The sequence below is a fragment of the Magnusiomyces paraingens genome (assembly GCF_902498895.1).
Source record: "Magnusiomyces paraingens strain CBS 517.90 genome assembly, contig: contig2, whole genome shotgun sequence".
In the NCBI taxonomy this organism is placed as follows: domain Eukaryota; kingdom Fungi; phylum Ascomycota; class Dipodascomycetes; order Dipodascales; family Dipodascaceae; genus Magnusiomyces; species Magnusiomyces paraingens.
In genome coordinates, this window is record NW_022474068.1 from 140,328 (window position 1) to 158,046 (window position 17,719).

Sequence of the window (17,719 nt, forward strand, 5' to 3'; positions counted from 1 at the left end):
TTTGGTTTTGTTTACCATTTGCAACTTTCACCATCACCACCATCTTTTTTCTCATCTTATTATAATAACCACCACAACTCATCTGTTCCTCACAGATTCATAACTTTCTCCAGCATTTATTTTAAGAATGCATTTTCTTTTATTCTCACTTTAACATATTTTTTTGTAAAAATTTTTTTTTTCTTTACCTTAATCATTTATCATGGCTGCTGACGGGTGGAAGTCTGCTCCAACAGAGCCCCGCGAGGCTCTCCAGTACACTCCCCTCGTCTCCATCCTTCCAGTCCAGTCAGGTATGCCAATATAATGTCAATATATATATATATATATTCTAATCTAACTTCTCAGTTGCACATTCCCTACCTCTGCCTGAGGCTGGCCTGCCAGACAGACCTCTCCAGTTTCTTTCACGCGACGAACAAATTATCGCGTCTCAAAATTATGAAGCTCTCAACGTGCCTATTGAGACCCAAGCTCAAGAAGACTTTTTTCGTACTCAAGCCGGCCACATTATCCAGAAAACTAGCGCTGTAGACCTTTCATTTTTGTACGTTCTCGTGATGATGTTAATTTTCTAATCACTAACCTCATTTGCATAGACAGTTCAGACACCATGATCTTCCGGATCCAGGAACTGTCCAATCATCTGTTTCCTTAGGACCTCTTGCTGCAAACCTTTTCCAGAATTCAGCATTTTCATATTCAGGTATTACCTTCTCTATCTCTATTTTTTTTCATTTTTTCATTTTTATTCTAACTTTCTAGTTGCTCCTCCTATCAACCGACCTCAGACCATTGTGCATATTCCACCGCCGCCGCTAGACGAGCCAAATATGCAACCCTACTCAATCCCACAAAATGATCCCATCACCAACATCAAGAAAACAAACGTCATCAAAAGACCTAAAGAAAGTAAAAAGACAAAACTTAAGAAAAAGGAGGCCCAGTTTGACGACCTCCTGTCTTCCATATTTGAAGCAAATGACTCATTTGCCCAAGACACATCCGAGCGCTCCACAGAGTCTTCAGAAAAGGATTCCATGTGGCTGGTTCGTTACTCAACTTCCCTCCCCTGTCTTTCCAATGCATATCTTGTCAACCTCGAAGACTCAATACGCAAACTCGAATCGTCAACCTTTTATAAAGAGCTCGAGGTGGAAAAAATCATCAACCTCCAACGTATTCTCGAGCGTGCAATCAAAAATGGCGAATCAACTGTTCTATCTCCCTCACAAGTCCTTGATCTCGAATATCAAGATATCGTTGATCATACCTACACTCTCGACAACACACTCAAGGCTATTAAAGTTCTCTTCCGCATCTGGATCTCGGGAAGAACAGACAAGGCTCTCTTTTCCGAAGATCTTTTAACGGAGGTGACTGAGTTTATTTCTAAAATCATGGAAACTGAAATCCTCCCCTTATGTGAACAAGAAGTCGCCTCTCACCCTATATTGAAAACTAAAAATTACTATAGTGCCCTGATCCAGGAGCTTTGCCGAATCTTTGAACTCTACTCTAACCTAATTTCAACCTCCTTTTTAAACGAGTCATCTGTCACAAAACTAGAGTTTCTTTCCATAAAAATCGTCTTCTTCGAAGTCTCTCTTAAACCAAAAGACATGCTTGTGACCTTCACACTTCTCGAATCACTCAAGGTCGCAAACATGCTCCTCATCTCTACCCTCTTTGGATACTACCCAGATCAACACTCGTTCCTTCTCGATGAAATCTTAAGTAACTTTGCAAAAGTCACGGGGTCAAAATCGTCCCGCGTTTACCATTGTTCCAATGGTATTTCTGTCCAGCTCGTAACTGCTCTTATTACTAAAATCATCCAAACAGTCGGCCCCACTAGTAAAGATTTATTTAACGTTTTTATCGGAGACATGCCCGAAAATGAGATTAATGAAAAACGCACCCAGATGACTACTCTTTGTACAGACCGTATTCGCCAAGCATCTAAAAACTCTGCAGAAATCCTCCAGTATCTCATCTCGCGTGCCATCAAAACAACAAAAACTGGTGACTCTCCTTTCAGAAGTTTAATTGAAAGCTTCACGGATGACTTTGCAAAACTTCTTACCAACCCTGAATGGCCAGCAGCAGAACTTCTTCTTACTACTCTTTCGATATCCCTTATGAATCTTTTGGATAAAGACAATGAGGGTGTCACTGCATCTACAATGGCTTTAGAGCTTCTTGGAAACATTGCCATGAAAATTGGCAACTTTAAGAAAAACGAGGATCAGGTCATTGAACTTGCTCTCAATATATCTACTGTTTCTTTTAACGAATACTGTGACATTGCTAGCCAAAACCTTGGGTATCTACAATCCTTGATCCCCAAGGGTATGGGCGCAATCTCTTCTTATCAGTACTTCTTGACTCTCTTTACATCTATTCTTACTTCTATCTGGCACGGAACAAAACCTCAAGATATCGAGGAAGTCAATGAAGATACTCGGAGTAAAATTGCTCTTCATGAAGCTGCGGAAAATCAACTTAACCAGATCCTAGCACGCGGTAAAGAAGGTTTATGGGTTTCGGAACCAATTCTTTCTAGCCCTGAAGCTGATAAAAACTATAAGAGATTTTTATTTTCTCGAAATATGGTCCAGCTTTACGATCGCATTTTAAATTCTATTCTTCGTTCCCTCAATCACTCAAAAATCAATATTCGTACAAAAGCATTGCGTACTGTGTCTTCGTTGCTTGCACAATCACCAGACATTTTCTCTCTCCCCCAAGTTCAGAAATCTTTATCTGAAAGAATTGTTGACGTTTCCACTCAGGTTAGAGAAGCATCAGTTGATATTGTGGGCAAGTATATGGTCTTTAAACCTCAGTTTGCCAAAGACTTTTACATGGTGGTCTGCGATCGGTCAAGCGATACCGGTGCAGCTGTTCGCAAGCGTGTCATTAAGCTGCTCCATTCTATTTACCACATTGTCGAAGATGAACATATCAAGATTGAAATCACTGAACGTATTATTCGTCGCATTGATGACGAGGAAAAGTCAATTAGTGAGCTTTCTACAGGGATTTTAACAGAATTGTTTTTCCCGCCTATGAAGTCCAAATCTGCTGGTGATATGGTTGACGAGTTTGAGCAGCGCAAGACTGCACGCGAGATTGCATCAATTTTGCTTGCTGTGTGGTCCCGTGGTGACAAAAACTCGCGTTTTCTTCGGGACTTGTTTATAAAACTTTTCCACCCAATCAGGGGCACTGCTTCCCCGGCTGTAAAGATCACAGCCAAATATTTGATTGAAGACTTGGTTGAACAAGCCTCGCAGTATCAATCACTATCTCAAGCAGAAAAGATTCTCGGACTTTTGTCTGACATTATAGGTGCAAATGGGTCGTTTATGATCCAAGATCACTTAATGCTCCTTAGTGGGTTTATTTCCGATGAATCCCCTGAAGCGCAAAACTGCTGTTACTATACCCTTTGTATTTTCCACAAAACTCTTGACAAGATGGGCCCACTTCGCCCCCAACTCCTAAAAGACTTGCAGGGCACTCTTTTGAAGCGACTTGGAAAGTTTAACTTTAAGGAGCTTTCTGAAGCTATTCCTTGTCTTTGGGTAGTTTCAGTTATGAAGGGAGAAGCAGAAAAAGTTGCCAAGGTTTGCAAATCATGTATGGCTTCTGTCGAGCCCAGTTACCGAAAGGCCTTGGCCAAAACCCCAGTTGAAGACCAACGCCTCAATAAGTTTTTGTTCATTCTTGGAAACATTGGACAATACTGTAACCTTGATGAATATATAACGCAACTTTCTGCTTTCCAACAAAAGAACAATATCAAAACAACTCTCCCCGAGCTTATCATTGCCAAGTGTACAGTTTTTGCGGACCCAGTTCAGTCCATAAAAACTCGCAAAATGGCAATCAAAAATATCTGCAATATTTGCACAACCCATCCACTATTGTTTCTTTCTGCACCTGTTCTAAAGGTTCTTGATGCTGTGTTTAAAGACTCCGATGATTCATTAAAAGATACTTTGATGCGATCTTTCACTTCCTTCTTATACTATGAAGAAGATGTTGCTAACGCCAAGTCGGCAATGAAAAACACGAACAAACCTGACAATGTTGACTTGGAAGTTTTTTTGGGTGTTACAGACAAATTTCATAATGATGGTGCATCTGCATCTTTAATGCAACGTTATCTCACTAATATTATGGATCTGGCACTTTCCGGAGAGACAGAATTTGCTCACACTGCATGTCTTTTACTTGAACGTATCATTAGACAAGGTTTGGCTAACCCCCGTATCGCTATCAGCACAATTATTGCTTTAGAAACGTCCAAGAAGCGCGATATTTCCGTCATTGGGCGCGAGATGCATACAAAGCTTCACGACAAGCACGAAAGTTTGATTGACGGAAGTTATGTCGAAGGTGCAAAGCATGCTGCAAACTATCGCATTAAAGTATCGTCAAATTTGTTTAAAGAGTTTGATAACTTTTCCGGCTTTTACCATTTTCTCAAAAATAGCCGTCAGGCAAAGAAAAAATTCCTTCTTGGATTATGTCGCACTTTTGATTTTGAGCCAACTCAGGATTTTAATGAGCTTGATCATCATATCAAGTATCTTGTATATATGTCAAACTCACTCTCCACTCTTCATTTTTACATGGCTGAAGAGGTCATGTACTTAATCCACGGTCTTGATAAAATCATATCTAGCACTGGTGTATCTGTGTCACACTACTGCGAAAAGATTTTAGAAAAGTTTCAGGAAACAGAGCAGACCAAAACCGAATCCACTCAACAAATTTCCGAGATACAAGAAGAGGAGACTATTGATCTTACTGCAATTTTAGACGCAAGTAGAGTGGGAGAATTCATCCATGTGGATTCTAGCGCACTTGCCAAAAGTTCTGGTTCCACACAAACTATTGTTGATGGGCCCGGGAACAGGTCCGCTAAAAATATTGAGGAGACTGTAAGTCCTGAAGAACTCGAGCGGTACGCGAGATCTGCGGTTCTTGTAAATATACTATGGGATCTGCGCCAATTCTTGCGCAAGGCGTACAATTTTTCTGAAGAACGGATTCAGAGTTTTGACATTAGCAAGCTTGGAAAAGATCCAAAAGCAGCATCGCGCTCTGTCGCTCAAATGTATGAGAAGTTGGATATAGATCGCACGGTGGACTTAAATAGTAGCTTCACAGAGAACCCCAAGGCAAACCTTGCTCGAATCGAGGCATTTGTTACTCACGTTTCGCCAGACTCTTTAAATCCTGACGACTACTTTGATGGAGAAGGAGATGAAACGCTTGTTTCAAATACAAGCCAGCCGGCAACAAAAAAACGAAGTCATAATGGAAGCTCTGGCAGCCACCACGGATCGAAAAAATCTCGCCATAATAATGATTAAAAAAAAAAGTTCCCAAAACTATGGGCGTGTATGATTAGGTTTTATTTTTTTTATTATATATATAGGAAAATTTATATTTGTGCTTTTAAATTAATACATTAATACCTATTAAATAAATATACAGATATATATTCACGAGCATTTTTTTCCCATAAAGAATGCTTTATCGATTTCTAGATCTTCTTGATCTCTCTCTATCCCGTTCTCTGTCCATTTCGCGCTGCTTGCGAGTACCTGTTTTGCGACCCATACTATAATTCAAATTACGCTCAAAAGATCTTTTCCCTAAAGCACCAGAACCCGATCGGCGAAGACGTTCTGCCACAATTCTCTCCGGTGGTTCAGCAAAAATACGTGATGGCTTAGTTTTGGTGTGCATAATCGGAGCCGGTGAACCATCTCGGCGCGAGCGGTTGGGAGAGCGCGATGGCGATCGCGACCATGAGCGGGACCGAGAACGGGAGGGAGACCGAGAGCGAGAACGCGACCTGGAGCGCGAGTATCCAGGTGAACGAGATCGGCGACGACCGTTAGGAGATGGCGAACGTGAATACCCACGATCCCGTGACCGTCGGCCAGCGGGCGAGCGTGAGCGCGAGCCTTCATCCCGTGAGCCACGATGCCGACTGCTTCTCCGGCGGTCCTCCTCCATGTCTTTGTCTCCATCATCATAATCTCTCGAAGACCGTTGTAGCGCGTTAGAATTCGTGGTATCTTTGTTCTCTTTACTTAAAGACTCTTTTTTTGGTTTGGCTTGTGTGGTATTTCCTGGGTCAAGAATCAATTCAGCAGTGGCTTGACCATCCTGATCCTTGCCATATTTGACACCCCATCTTTTCAAAGATCGAACACCTTCCTTTTCTTCCATTTCTATCCATTCACCCAGCTTCTCAGGTGGTATATAATCGGCCATCATATATGGACGATGCTCATGTTGCGGGGGAAATCGAGACATATGGATGGCCTCACGAGCGAGTTTGGACGCGTTTGTATCTTCAAACTCAACAAAACAGTGTGTTCTAATTCTATCAAACCATATTTTTTTAGGTTTCTGACCGCCTGCACATAAAATAATGTGTCTTTGAAGTTCAAGAATGACTAGTGGTCGTGACAAATTCCAGATATAGATTGTATTGGTAATGGGGTATTGGGATGGGACCGCGTCTGAATCAAAAGCAGGGTTTGGTTCCTCCTTTATTTCTAAGTCCGTATTGGCATCATTATTTGTATCAGCCAATGATGTATCGGGCTCTTCTTTCACTTCCGGTTCAGTGGCGGACTCGGTAGCAAGTTCGCCCTTAATTTCAGGTTCGACGGGTTGTTGAGATGCGAGTTCTTCGGTTTTAACTGGTTCTGTCGTATCTGCCATATTTTGGTCGTCCACAGGGAGCTTTTCAGATTCAATGACTTCTGATTTTATTGTAATATCACCTTCAGATTCAGATTGAAGCGACATTTTATTGGGAAATCAATTGGTTGTTAAAAAGAATGTAAATATTTATGAAAAAAAAAAAACAAAAAAAAAAAACAAAAAATTAGTATTGAGGGGTGATGCTGCCATAAACTGTGGATAAACGAAGAGGCGCTTAGACAGTGAGCAAAAAAAAATTTTTTAGAGCTGTTGACCAAAGTGAAAAATTGGCAAAGACATAGGAACATCTGCTATAGATGTGTTACAAGGTTTAATGGGTTAGGTTAGTATGTTGCATTTTTGTTGCAGTTGACCTGTTCAATTGGAGACACGGCTTGCGGAGATTTTCAAGACGGTCTGGTGGTTACGCTCCGGGAACTTTTCCATTATCCAAGATTTCGAACACACCTCCCCCTTCATTTTATATAATAAAGATATTCTTTTTTAAACACAAATCGTTCAAAGCCCACTCATTAGGTGCATATAAGTTTCTATAATGGGTCTCTATGGGCTGGATGATCAAACTCGACGACTTATTCGTCTTGAGAACTTTAAGGTAAGGCAAAAACTTGCGCGAAATGAACACTTGCTCTCCTTTGGCTGCCCCCTTTTCAAACCAACATTATTAACACGCGAATGCTTGCGGAAAACTATAGGACAACTTTTCAGTTAAAGAATTTATAGAAGTAGTTGCGGTAAATTATGATGGGTTCACAAGCTCAAAGAATACTGAAGGTATGTAAAAAAACAAAAAACAAAAAACAAAAAACAAAAACACTTATACTTACCACATTTTTTTCACAAGCACTGGATCCCAAACCTTACATTCGAACGTTTGAAGCAGTTCTCCATGAATTAGAGCGACTTCAAAATGATATTTCTAATCATGAAAGCGCAGCAGCAATTGAAGTTAAAAATGCTGAAATAAAGCACTGTCAAAATGTTATTGCAACTTCTCAAGAAATTACTGGTGTGCTGCGCGATTTTGGAGCACTTGACGATACAGTTGGTGATATTTCAACAGCAACTTCACAGTTAAATGGCCGACTAGAGAAATTAAGTCTTCAATACGAAAAATCTGTTGAATCAAGTTTTTTGATAAACTCATACCTGAACATAAATAAACACAGTTCGTGCGAAGGCTTAGAGCGGTTATGGGAGTCAAATCATCCCGCAGACAAAAGAAAATGCGCAAATGTGGTTCGACAAATTCAAATTCTTTCACGAAAGCTTGAAGATGTTGAAAATGGAGAAAAATCTAGAGATATTATCGACAAATTTGCCGAAAAGCTCGAGCGCGATTTACTTAACGATTTTGATACAGCATACAGATCTGCCGATTTGGTAATCATGAAAGAGTCGGCAGACATTTTGACAGACTTTAATGGAGGATCCAGTGTAGTCCAAATGTTTGTTAACCAGCATGACTACTTTATTGTCCAGGAAAATCTTGTCGATGAGTCTTTAGTCATGAATGATGAGGTCTGGACTAAAATTTGTGACCCTGAGGGTGACTACAGCGAATTCGAGGACACTCTGACAAAAATGGCTACAGGCATGGAAGATGTTATTATGCAAGAACTTCAAATTATTCGAAAAGTTTTTAGGGACCCAGTAGTCATTCTCAAAGTTTTCCTTCAGCGTGTATTTGCTCAAAAGATTCAACTACAAATTGAGGCATATCTTAAAAAGGCTGAAAGTTTATCATCGCTCGCCTACGTCCGTACCCTCCACGTCGCATATACTAAAATCAAACTCTTCACAACTTCTCTTAAATCAGCATTTTCCAAACAGAACATTGATACTAATGATGAACTATCTGCCTTATTAGACCAAAACTTTTTAGATAACTTTGTACCGTATATTGAAAACGGCCAATATTTCGATGCTGAACTTAGAAGTTTGAATGAAGTTACTATGCAGTCTATGGCGAAATTTACCGAAGCACACAATCATAAACTTTCTAGGGAGCAGTCGCTATTAAGCAGGTTTACTTCTTCGGGCGACAAGCAAGCTGGACCTCTGCCAGCAGGTACTGCCGGAGCAGCTGTGTCAGACACCACATTAGAACGCCATGGAAGTTTCAGTAGTCTTAACAATAATTCCAAAGAAAAGGAAACTGGTCGTATTGGCCAACTGATACGAGCTGTAAGACTTGAACGTACAAATTCAGATCGTAAACCCGGAGAAAATCATTTTGGCATGCATAGCAGCGGTAGTAGCAGCAATCTTAATCAGTATACTGAATACGACGAAACTGATGGTGATATTAAGCCAGAAATGGTCAGAAGAATTTTATCTTCAATGGCAGAAAGCGTTAAACGTGATTTGGAGATGAGCGAAGCTTCTCGCATTCCTGGACATGCAAAACTCTTTGTGAACCACCTTCTCAATTCTTTGTGCAAAAATTGTATTGACATTGTTTTAGAAGAAGCTTATCAATTAAGTTTAAACCAAGAAATCAAATCTCAGGTCGATTTATCATACCTCAAACTTATTAGCGATGCATCAAATGCCATAATGCTCATGTCATCCATGATTAAAACTGTCATTTACCCAATGGTATCTACAAGTTCACCCCCAATGCGCACCGTCATTACAACATTGGTTAATACTTACTATCAACGATCAGAAACTAAAATTAACAAGACAATTTCTAATACTGTGGAAACCTGTATTAGCCGGTTGTCATATTTGTTATCTAGACAAAAGAAGAAGGACTTTTTGCCTAGGGAAGATAGCATTGAAATTGTACAGCAAAGTGTCACTTGTACCGAAGTTATTGTCTTTTTAACTATGATCCATAAATCTGCCCTGACTGCTCTTGATGGTGACAACCTTACAATGCTTTTAGAAGATATCGGCTTTGGCTTTAGAGACCTTGTTTTAGATCACTTTAAGAAATTTTCAGTGAACCGGACAGGTGCACGCATTGCTGCAAAAGATATTGATCAATATCATGAAGCTATGGAAAGATGGTCTGTTCCTGCAGTTTCATCTGCATTCATGGTTGCTGATGCCATTGCAGAATTGTTTACGGTTTCACCTCAGAATGTGAGCCAACTTATCCGCAACACACCAAACCTATCTCAAGCCAAATTTTACAACCTTAGAGAATATCTAGCAAAACGTGCTGATTTCACATCTGATGGAATCGTCGATCAGCTTTCAGCTTTGGAACTGGCAGGCTCCGGTCGTTCACAGTAAATTAGAATACCATTTATGTAATGGAAATGCAATACAAATGATTTTTTTTATTTAATATTCTTTACATTTTTATTTATTTATTCATTTATTTATTCATTGTAAATAGATCGTGATAAAAAGAAAAAATACAAAAACGTTGGAATGGCAATATATGCAAGTTCTTTCCCAACTACTTTCCAAGAAGAGCGCTGAGCCATCTTGCGGCGCATGCGACGCCATAACGCTGTAAAATTAGCATTTCTACTGTTATGTGACTCATCCAAAGCAAACGTAACAGTTTTACGCACTGGAACCTCAGGAGAAGCTGAAGGTGACGATGATGATGACGATAGTCTTGATGTCGCTGTTGTTGTGGCTGCTCTAGCTGTAGATTGCTTTGTTATTTCAGAGGCATAAGAGGGCAGCAGACCTCCTGATACTGGGTGAAGTGTTGGTGATGATTCCGGAGAAGAATCTGGGGAGTATGGAACCGACGAATAAAGAGGTCTGCGACGAGTGAGGATGGCGTGAACTGTAGATGGGAAAATCTCGGGCAAAAAGTTAATTAAAACAGAGAGCGAGACCGTAAGGCCTATAAGCGAAATATAAAGAACAAACGCTCTAAAGGGGTTAGGCATCAAACAAATTCGTGTGGCATATGAAGGAGTTTGGGGGTTATATTTAGGATCCGATGTATCATGATAAAGTGTAAGAAGCTGAATTCCTGGATGACCAATGCCCATAGCCATTGAGATGGATTTTGCTGTATATTCTGACGCTGAAGCAGTAGGCTGATTTTCTAAAGACGTTCCATCGTTTGAAGAAGAAATGGTATAATTATGAACTACATAACAAGCATCATGGTCATCACCCGAAAAAACTGCTGCTGGCCTTAAGGCATTTAAAATAGTTTGGGATAGTTCCGGACTTGCCATTGTCTGATATTGATACCCTTTAACATATGGGAGTGGTTTTTTGCTTTCACGGTGCCGACCGCAAGGATGCTTAGGGTCTCTGAAGAGTGGGACATGAGAAAGAAGAATGCGAGGGCTTTGATTGTAAAAGTCAGGAGTGTTGATAATCCTGTTAAGGAAGTCATATGGCTTTGAGTACACTGTCTTATTTTCAGTGTTGAGCATAGAAATAGTATCCAACAATACAAGAGTGTGGTTGCCGATGTCAACAGTAGAAGAAGGTTCACCAAAGTACATAGAAAATCGTTCAAGGGCATGATAAACAATTGTATTTCCATAACCAATATCATGGTTTCCAGGAAGGCTCATAATGGTTCGTTTGTAGGGCGGTTTTGTAAAGATTCGATTCCAACGCTCATATTCCTTATACCAAACGTTATCGGACCATTCTCTACCTCCATCAAACAAATCACCCAAAAAAATATTGGCATCGGGATCAAGCACAGAATTTATATAAACCCAGTTGCGTCGAAGATAGACATCAACAATAAATTCACTAATGCGTTGGAAAATCCAATTGCGACTAGGGTATGTATGATCGTCAATAAGTTGGGGGTCAGCAACAAGTGCTATACGAGCTGGGTGCACATCAGAAGGCCAGTCCTTGTCTTTTGGCCATCGGCAAGCTGAAATAGCCGATCTAGGATAAATCCGCTCGCCGTAATAAAGGGCTAAAAACCAGACAACTAGAAGAATATGTATGTAAGAAAGTGATATCTGCATATTTTGTGCAAGTGTGATGAAGAAAACAAGGGGAGGTATGCTTTAAAGAATTTAGAAAGGCATTTAAATCGCTCTTAAAATTTCGCACATTCCTCGAAGTAGATACAATGTAGTGAGATTGTATTTGATAAAACTAGATTGAATTTCTATCAAGTATTCAAATGTTCATGTAACCGGCCGCAATGAGCTGATGTTGATAATAGTTATGGGGTTTAGAAAGAAACTTGACGGAGTGGTGTTTATGTTGTGTTGTTGTGTTGATTATTTTAAGTAATTAATTAAAATAATAAACCTATGTCACGTGACATTTTTTTAATTAACTTCACCAAATTTGAAACTGCCAAAAAAAAAAAAAAATTGGAGATCTCTAAAGATAGGCAAGTGGGTTATTTTCCACAAAAAGCTTTTGTTTTCACCCAAATATATTATTACAAAAGATTATACAGGTTAAAAAAACAATGGTCAATGATACACTAAAACAGACCTCTTCAGATTCAGGAAAAAGACACCTAAGATCAAAAAGCCGGGGAAAATCAGTGCCCCCTACAACATATATCTTTGACTTCGATCTTTTGCAAAATAATGTCGACTTTGATCAGCCGTTTGTAGTTGGCTTAAAAATACCGGATGAAAAAAAATCATTAAAGGATCAGTCTTTAAAGTTCCAACCATCATCGATTTCCTCATCTTCGTCTTCATCTGGATCTTCGGTCGCTTCAGGAGAGTCGGAAAGTGTACCATCTTCAATTCAAACACCAGTCTCCCCGGCTGATCCTTTGCCTCAAGCATCAGTGCAAGAAAATAGAAACAATCAGCGAGTTGAGTTCAAGATATTTTCTTATGCTGGAATATCTACTGGACGAAGACACACACCTGATCCGCTGGTCAATGCTACGTTTGAGCCCTTCCACAAGCACATGGAGCGGGTTGAAAAAAGAGCCAGACAACAAGAACGTGAACGAAGTGTCAATGAGCACGAGAAACTTAAACAACTTAAACACGACCTTACTGGCCCGTTATGGCGGAGCATCTTACCCACTGTGACAAAAATAAATAATTTAAAAGACAAAGTGGAGATGGAAACAAAATGCAAGAAAACCATTAACGAAATCAATTTTTTTATGGATAGATATACCAAATATCGGCAGCTTGAAAAGAAAATGCAACTACACAGTGTGGTTTCATACGACGATGATGAACATGCAAGCGTAGGTAATATATCTAATCGCCGTGATAAAGTGGAGAATATAAGAAATGAAACAAAAAAACAAAAGATCCAAAATACACCTAAACGACGAAGTGTTGGAGATTTTGTTTCAGAAACCAAGGGGGTTGTGCACAATACATATGATCCCAAGGAACCTGGAGTTGATTATGTATCTAGTGAAGACGAAGAAGATCCAAACGCACCAGGACAGTGGGAATGGGTCTATGATGGGTACGGAGCGGGAATTCGGGCCAATCAAAGGTGATATATCAGAGCGATTAACTTGTGATTTAAAATTTACATATTGATATGCGAGTGTTAAGAAGTACATTACGATCTATTGCTATCTGACAGACATACATCGACTGTCTGTTGTTGTGTATTAGTAAGTCACGTGCTCGAACTGAAATTTGGCCTTTTCTCCTAAGCTTGAGATTTTTTTAAAAAGTAACCATAATATCATTCTCATATTCAAAGCTTTCAGCAGCTTGCAATTGTTATTTTAAATTGAATTTTCAATGACTCGAACACTTCTTACAGTAAGCACAAAAAACTCATGTTCAAATTTTATACTAATTTTTTTTCTTTTTTTTTTTTTTTTTGTCTTGCGACTAGGTTAACGCTCGAGTAGTACCGGCGATCCATACAGGTCTCGCCTTGACGGGGTTTTTTGCAGCTTTTGTAACTGGGACTCTTTTGCATTATACAAAACTTACTCAACCTTTTGGTATTGGCGAATGGCTTCCATCTGCATTAGTGGTCATTGGACGGTATTTTCCTGAACGGTCGATATTCCAAATATTTGCAGCACTAGCTTCGTGGTTTCATATTGGGATCGTTGTGATCTGGTACTTTATAACTAAGACTCCGAACTCAAAAGTTCCAGAACTAGTTTTTGCGTCAGGTTTGGTGAGGACAGTGTTTTTGGCGGGGATCATATACATTCCGAGCCAAGATGATCATGATACGCATGACAAGTGTTTTGCAGGATATCTTTTAATGACTGGTATCTGGTTTTACGGCCTCCTTACCTTTACTGGAGGTACACAAGATGGAGCACAACAAATGAAGGGAGAGAATGTGGATCAAAGTGCAAGCGAAATTGCTGACTCAGAAGCAGATATGAGCATATTACCTAGACATGAGCAAACCATTAAATCACGGGAAAAACCTTCAAGTAAGCTTGGGCACGAACAAAACGAAGAAGATAAAGAAGATAGTAGTAAAAGATACAGAAAACCCCATGCTACTGAAGGATACAAACTTCGAAAACAAATAGCAATTACATATGCCCTATTGTTCATTCCTTTGGGCCACTACATGATGCAGACACGGGTTTATGGTTTATCCGGAGCTGTGTCTAAGTATGCTATTTTTGAATGGCTGGCAATTATTCTTGATATTGCATTTGATGGGGTAGCCATGAAAGAGTTTAATGGACTAGAATTGAAGGTATTAGCATACCCATATCCATCCCATTACAACGGATCACTTGGTGACGAAAAAGACGAAAATCTGGACGAAGATAAGACAGTTTCTTCATCTCAAAAGGAGCACATGGAACGGTACTTTGCTTGATCTATTTTGAAGATTTTAGAGTTTAATAATAATGCCATTTGTTTCTGATAATAAATATTGAGTAATAAAAAGTGTAAACTGGCATATTAATATAGTAGCGGTTAATGTTGTATTTCTTTAAAATGGAATTATCAAGAAGAAACAAAAGTAGTTTTTGTTAAGACAAGGAAGCTTTTTTGACTATTTTGATCACAAACAAAAACACAAACAAAAAAAAAAATTACGCACTATTAATATTAAATTAAATATTTGAAATACAAGTCAACTACAAGCAACATCTACAATAGAAAACTCCGTTATGAATGACCTAGAAAGAAAAATTTTACGAGAGCTTGGAGAAATCTTAGATACTTGCGAACGGACGTAAGTCAATATATAAACCCTTTTTTTTTCAAGAAAAAGTGTTCATTATTACCCAGTGAAAATCTTGCCCAACTAATGACAGAATGCATTATTTAGGAACAAAAACCTTCAAGACACTCTTAATTTAGTAATAGAACAGCGTCTCAACGGTGGTCTGCGATATGCTCATTTAAATGGGAAGAATGATGATTCGCTCATGGCTGTCATGGTACAGTCAAGAGATGCTTTGCGCCGAGCATTGGATGTCTTGTCGCCTGGTGGTGATGAGCCTTAGTAGATTATAAAACTGAGGGTACGACGGCTGCTGATACACATGAGCCTTAAATTGGAAACTGTAAATTATAATTTTTTTTTATTATTGTCATCATATAAAACTAAAAACCTTTGCCTATTTTTTTTTTGTCCTCTTAAACTTTTTTTCTCCATATTTTTATTATCCCTATTAAAATTTCTCCATTCTTCTATTTCGCATACCATCCAAAACTAACCTCCAGCAATGCTCATCAATCTCATTTTTGGGCTTTTTTATCTTAGTATTATAAACGATTTTGAGCTGGGGTATAGTGTTGCCAGAAATCTAACCGGCTTCCAGTATTATGACAGCGGTTCCCAGCTTATTTATCTGGCCCCAGGTGGTTCTAATATACTAGGATCATGGGGCACCACTTATCTTCCTTTTGTTAAAGATCCTAATCTTGATTATTGCATGAATTCGTCCGTCATTCCTCCACGATCAAATTCTCCTGATGCTGGACCTTATGGTTTAACGACAGTTACTATTTACGACATTCCAAAATATACAGTCCCCGTAGCCATTGCCCCATATGTTGATAGTCAATGCGCAAACGCCTTTGCTGACCAGGCCTCTGCCGACAAAGCCAAAGTTCTCATTTTTGTTAATGATCAGAATGTCAATGCTTCGACTCTTTTAAATGCACCTTCGGGCTCAGGCGCTCTTGGGTACTCAATGATATCGACATCAATTGCCACTGGCTCTAATATACTTTACGCCATGGTGAAATTTCGCACAAATGAAACAACCTCTATATCACTTGACCCAGCATTAAATAGTACTATACCGCGAATTGGTGTTGAGTTTCTGAATCAAAATGGAAATGGTCTCTCAAAGTTATGGATAGCTATTCTCTCTGTTCTTGCTGGAATTCTGGTTTTTTTCATTACTATTTCCCTTACACTCAACCTTATTCAACTCCGCCGCAGAAGAAACTTACGACAGCGCATAGTCCGTGGCGAGGTTAATCTCGAGGTAATGGGCGTTTCCAGAATGACAGTTCCCACTTACATTTTAAATTCTCTTCCTATTCGTACATACAAGTATGGTGAGATGCATTTTTTGACAGAAGATGAGCGGAGGAATCTAAATACGGCAAAGACTGTGACATCGACTGATGTTCTCACAGCCCGGTCTGAAAACTCTAATGATAAAAATTTCGTCGCTGCCGCTTCGACAAATGATGATACAAAATCGAGCTTTGAGTCTGTCGACGAGCCAAAATCCCGCAAGAACGTTTTACAAACCATTAATAGTATTTCAGAAGATGATGATGTGAGTAAAGTTGCAAAATCAGCACCATTCGGCAGAGTTCTATCCTCGGACAATCTAAGCGCAGTTCTTGATTACTCAACGACACTCTCAGATGAAGAAACTGCGGGACGGAAAGTCGGACCGGAAACAAAGGTGGTAGGAACCTGTGGGGGCAGCGGCTCCAACACTAACCTAGACGAACAAAACGGGAACACCCCTACAACAAGCCACGCGAGTAACGCCGCACCCCACACAAAACCCACTAAATCACTACTCATTGACAATAATGAAGATGAAGATGAAACAAATTCTTTATCTGCAAAGAAAATCCCCAAAAAGAAGAGATATGGATTTCATCGCGTTAATTCTGACGATGAGCAGAATGAGGAGCACATTTATAACCAAATATCATGTCCTATTTGTTTAGAAGATTTTGTGGATGGCGAAACTGACATCCGCGAGCTTCCGTGTCGCCACATCTACCACATGGAATGTATCGACCCATTTTTGCGAACACGCTCAAGTTTATGTCCACTCTGCAAGGTGTCAGTGCTACCTCCAGGTTACATTCCTCGTGACTTGAAACTCACTTCTGCAACTATTCGACGAGAGCGTATTATGGCTCGTCGTGCGGGGCGCACAAGGGACCTGGAGCATGGGCAAGCCAACGATACAGAGCAGCAGCAACGACAACAAGCGTCTCGTGGATTCTGGAGCCGTAATTTTTTACGAAGAGATCAACAAGATAATGGTTATGTCGATGAGCAAAATAATAACACCAATGATAGCTCGGAAAGTCACGGACAAAGTATGTCTATGCAGACTTTTAACAGAATCCGGCGCCCTTCAAGGGCTGTGACACAGCCACCAAGAAATGACTCTACTAATCGACCTAGTGGACGGCGGCTACGTGCTAACTTAAATGACATCCCATCTTCAAACCCGGTAGAGGATGTGACGATATCGCCATTTCAAATGTTGTTTAGACGACTCTTTCCCCACTCCTAAAATTATTTTCACGATGTCATGAGTTATATGTATACCTTTAATGTTTTTTTTATAATAATAATACTTGTTTGCTTTAACTTTTATCAAATGAAAGAAAAACAGGATACTTGATTAATTTGGTTTTTGCTCTTATAATTTTTTTTTTTGATTATTTAAATAATGTTTCACCCAACAATTCACTTGACGAACAGAATACTTCAGCATATGAAAACTCTAAGGATTTCTAATGTAATTTATATGTTGTTTAGCATAAAAAACTAATATTCTCAAGAACCATTCATATCTTACCCCATTATTTTCAAACTTTAATATGATTACAACGCTTTTTGTAGA

The 17,719-nt window shown here is 39.5% G+C and overlaps 8 protein-coding genes across 8 annotated transcripts; 6 read left to right on the forward strand and 2 right to left on the reverse strand.

Annotated features, from left to right (window-relative positions):
- Positions 1-202: 202 nt before the first annotated feature.
- On the forward strand, positions 203-5,390 carry SAPINGB_P001791 (uncharacterized protein; the record flags this gene model as incomplete). The annotated part of the gene is made up of 4 exons (XM_031996511.1): positions 203-293; positions 349-547; positions 600-706; positions 766-5,390. The coding sequence occupies 4 exons, from the start codon at positions 203-205 to the stop codon at positions 5,388-5,390; spliced, it is 5,022 nt and encodes a 1,673-aa protein (XP_031852402.1).
- Positions 5,391-5,553: 163 nt separating this feature from the next.
- SAPINGB_P001792 (uncharacterized protein) lies at positions 5,554-6,846 on the reverse strand (the record flags this gene model as incomplete). Its single annotated transcript, XM_031996512.1, has 1 exon — positions 5,554-6,846. The coding sequence occupies one exon, from the start codon at positions 6,844-6,846 to the stop codon at positions 5,554-5,556; it is 1,293 nt and encodes a 430-aa protein (XP_031852403.1).
- A 451-nt stretch (positions 6,847-7,297) lies between these two features.
- Positions 7,298-10,008, forward strand: SAPINGB_P001793 (uncharacterized protein; the record flags this gene model as incomplete). Its single annotated transcript, XM_031996513.1, has 3 exons — positions 7,298-7,357; positions 7,458-7,536; positions 7,607-10,008. 3 exons carry the CDS (start codon positions 7,298-7,300, stop codon positions 10,006-10,008), a joined length of 2,541 nt encoding a protein of 846 aa, XP_031852404.1.
- An 89-nt stretch (positions 10,009-10,097) lies between these two features.
- SAPINGB_P001794 (uncharacterized protein) lies at positions 10,098-11,684 on the reverse strand (the record flags this gene model as incomplete). Its single annotated transcript, XM_031996514.1, has 1 exon — positions 10,098-11,684. One exon carries the CDS (start codon positions 11,682-11,684, stop codon positions 10,098-10,100), a length of 1,587 nt encoding a protein of 528 aa, XP_031852405.1.
- A 458-nt stretch (positions 11,685-12,142) lies between these two features.
- On the forward strand, positions 12,143-13,156 carry SAPINGB_P001795 (uncharacterized protein; the record flags this gene model as incomplete). Its single annotated transcript, XM_031996515.1, has 1 exon — positions 12,143-13,156. One exon carries the CDS (start codon positions 12,143-12,145, stop codon positions 13,154-13,156), a length of 1,014 nt encoding a protein of 337 aa, XP_031852406.1.
- A 253-nt stretch (positions 13,157-13,409) lies between these two features.
- On the forward strand, positions 13,410-14,469 carry SAPINGB_P001796 (uncharacterized protein; the record flags this gene model as incomplete). The annotated part of the gene is made up of 2 exons (XM_031996516.1): positions 13,410-13,430; positions 13,507-14,469. The coding sequence occupies 2 exons, from the start codon at positions 13,410-13,412 to the stop codon at positions 14,467-14,469; spliced, it is 984 nt and encodes a 327-aa protein (XP_031852407.1).
- A 298-nt stretch (positions 14,470-14,767) lies between these two features.
- On the forward strand, positions 14,768-15,106 carry SAPINGB_P001797 (uncharacterized protein; the record flags this gene model as incomplete). The annotated part of the gene is made up of 2 exons (XM_031996517.1): positions 14,768-14,832; positions 14,929-15,106. 2 exons carry the CDS (start codon positions 14,768-14,770, stop codon positions 15,104-15,106), a joined length of 243 nt encoding a protein of 80 aa, XP_031852408.1.
- A 222-nt stretch (positions 15,107-15,328) lies between these two features.
- SAPINGB_P001798 (uncharacterized protein) lies at positions 15,329-17,386 on the forward strand (the record flags this gene model as incomplete). Its single annotated transcript, XM_031996518.1, has 1 exon — positions 15,329-17,386. One exon carries the CDS (start codon positions 15,329-15,331, stop codon positions 17,384-17,386), a length of 2,058 nt encoding a protein of 685 aa, XP_031852409.1.
- Between the last annotated feature and the right edge of the window lie 333 nt (positions 17,387-17,719).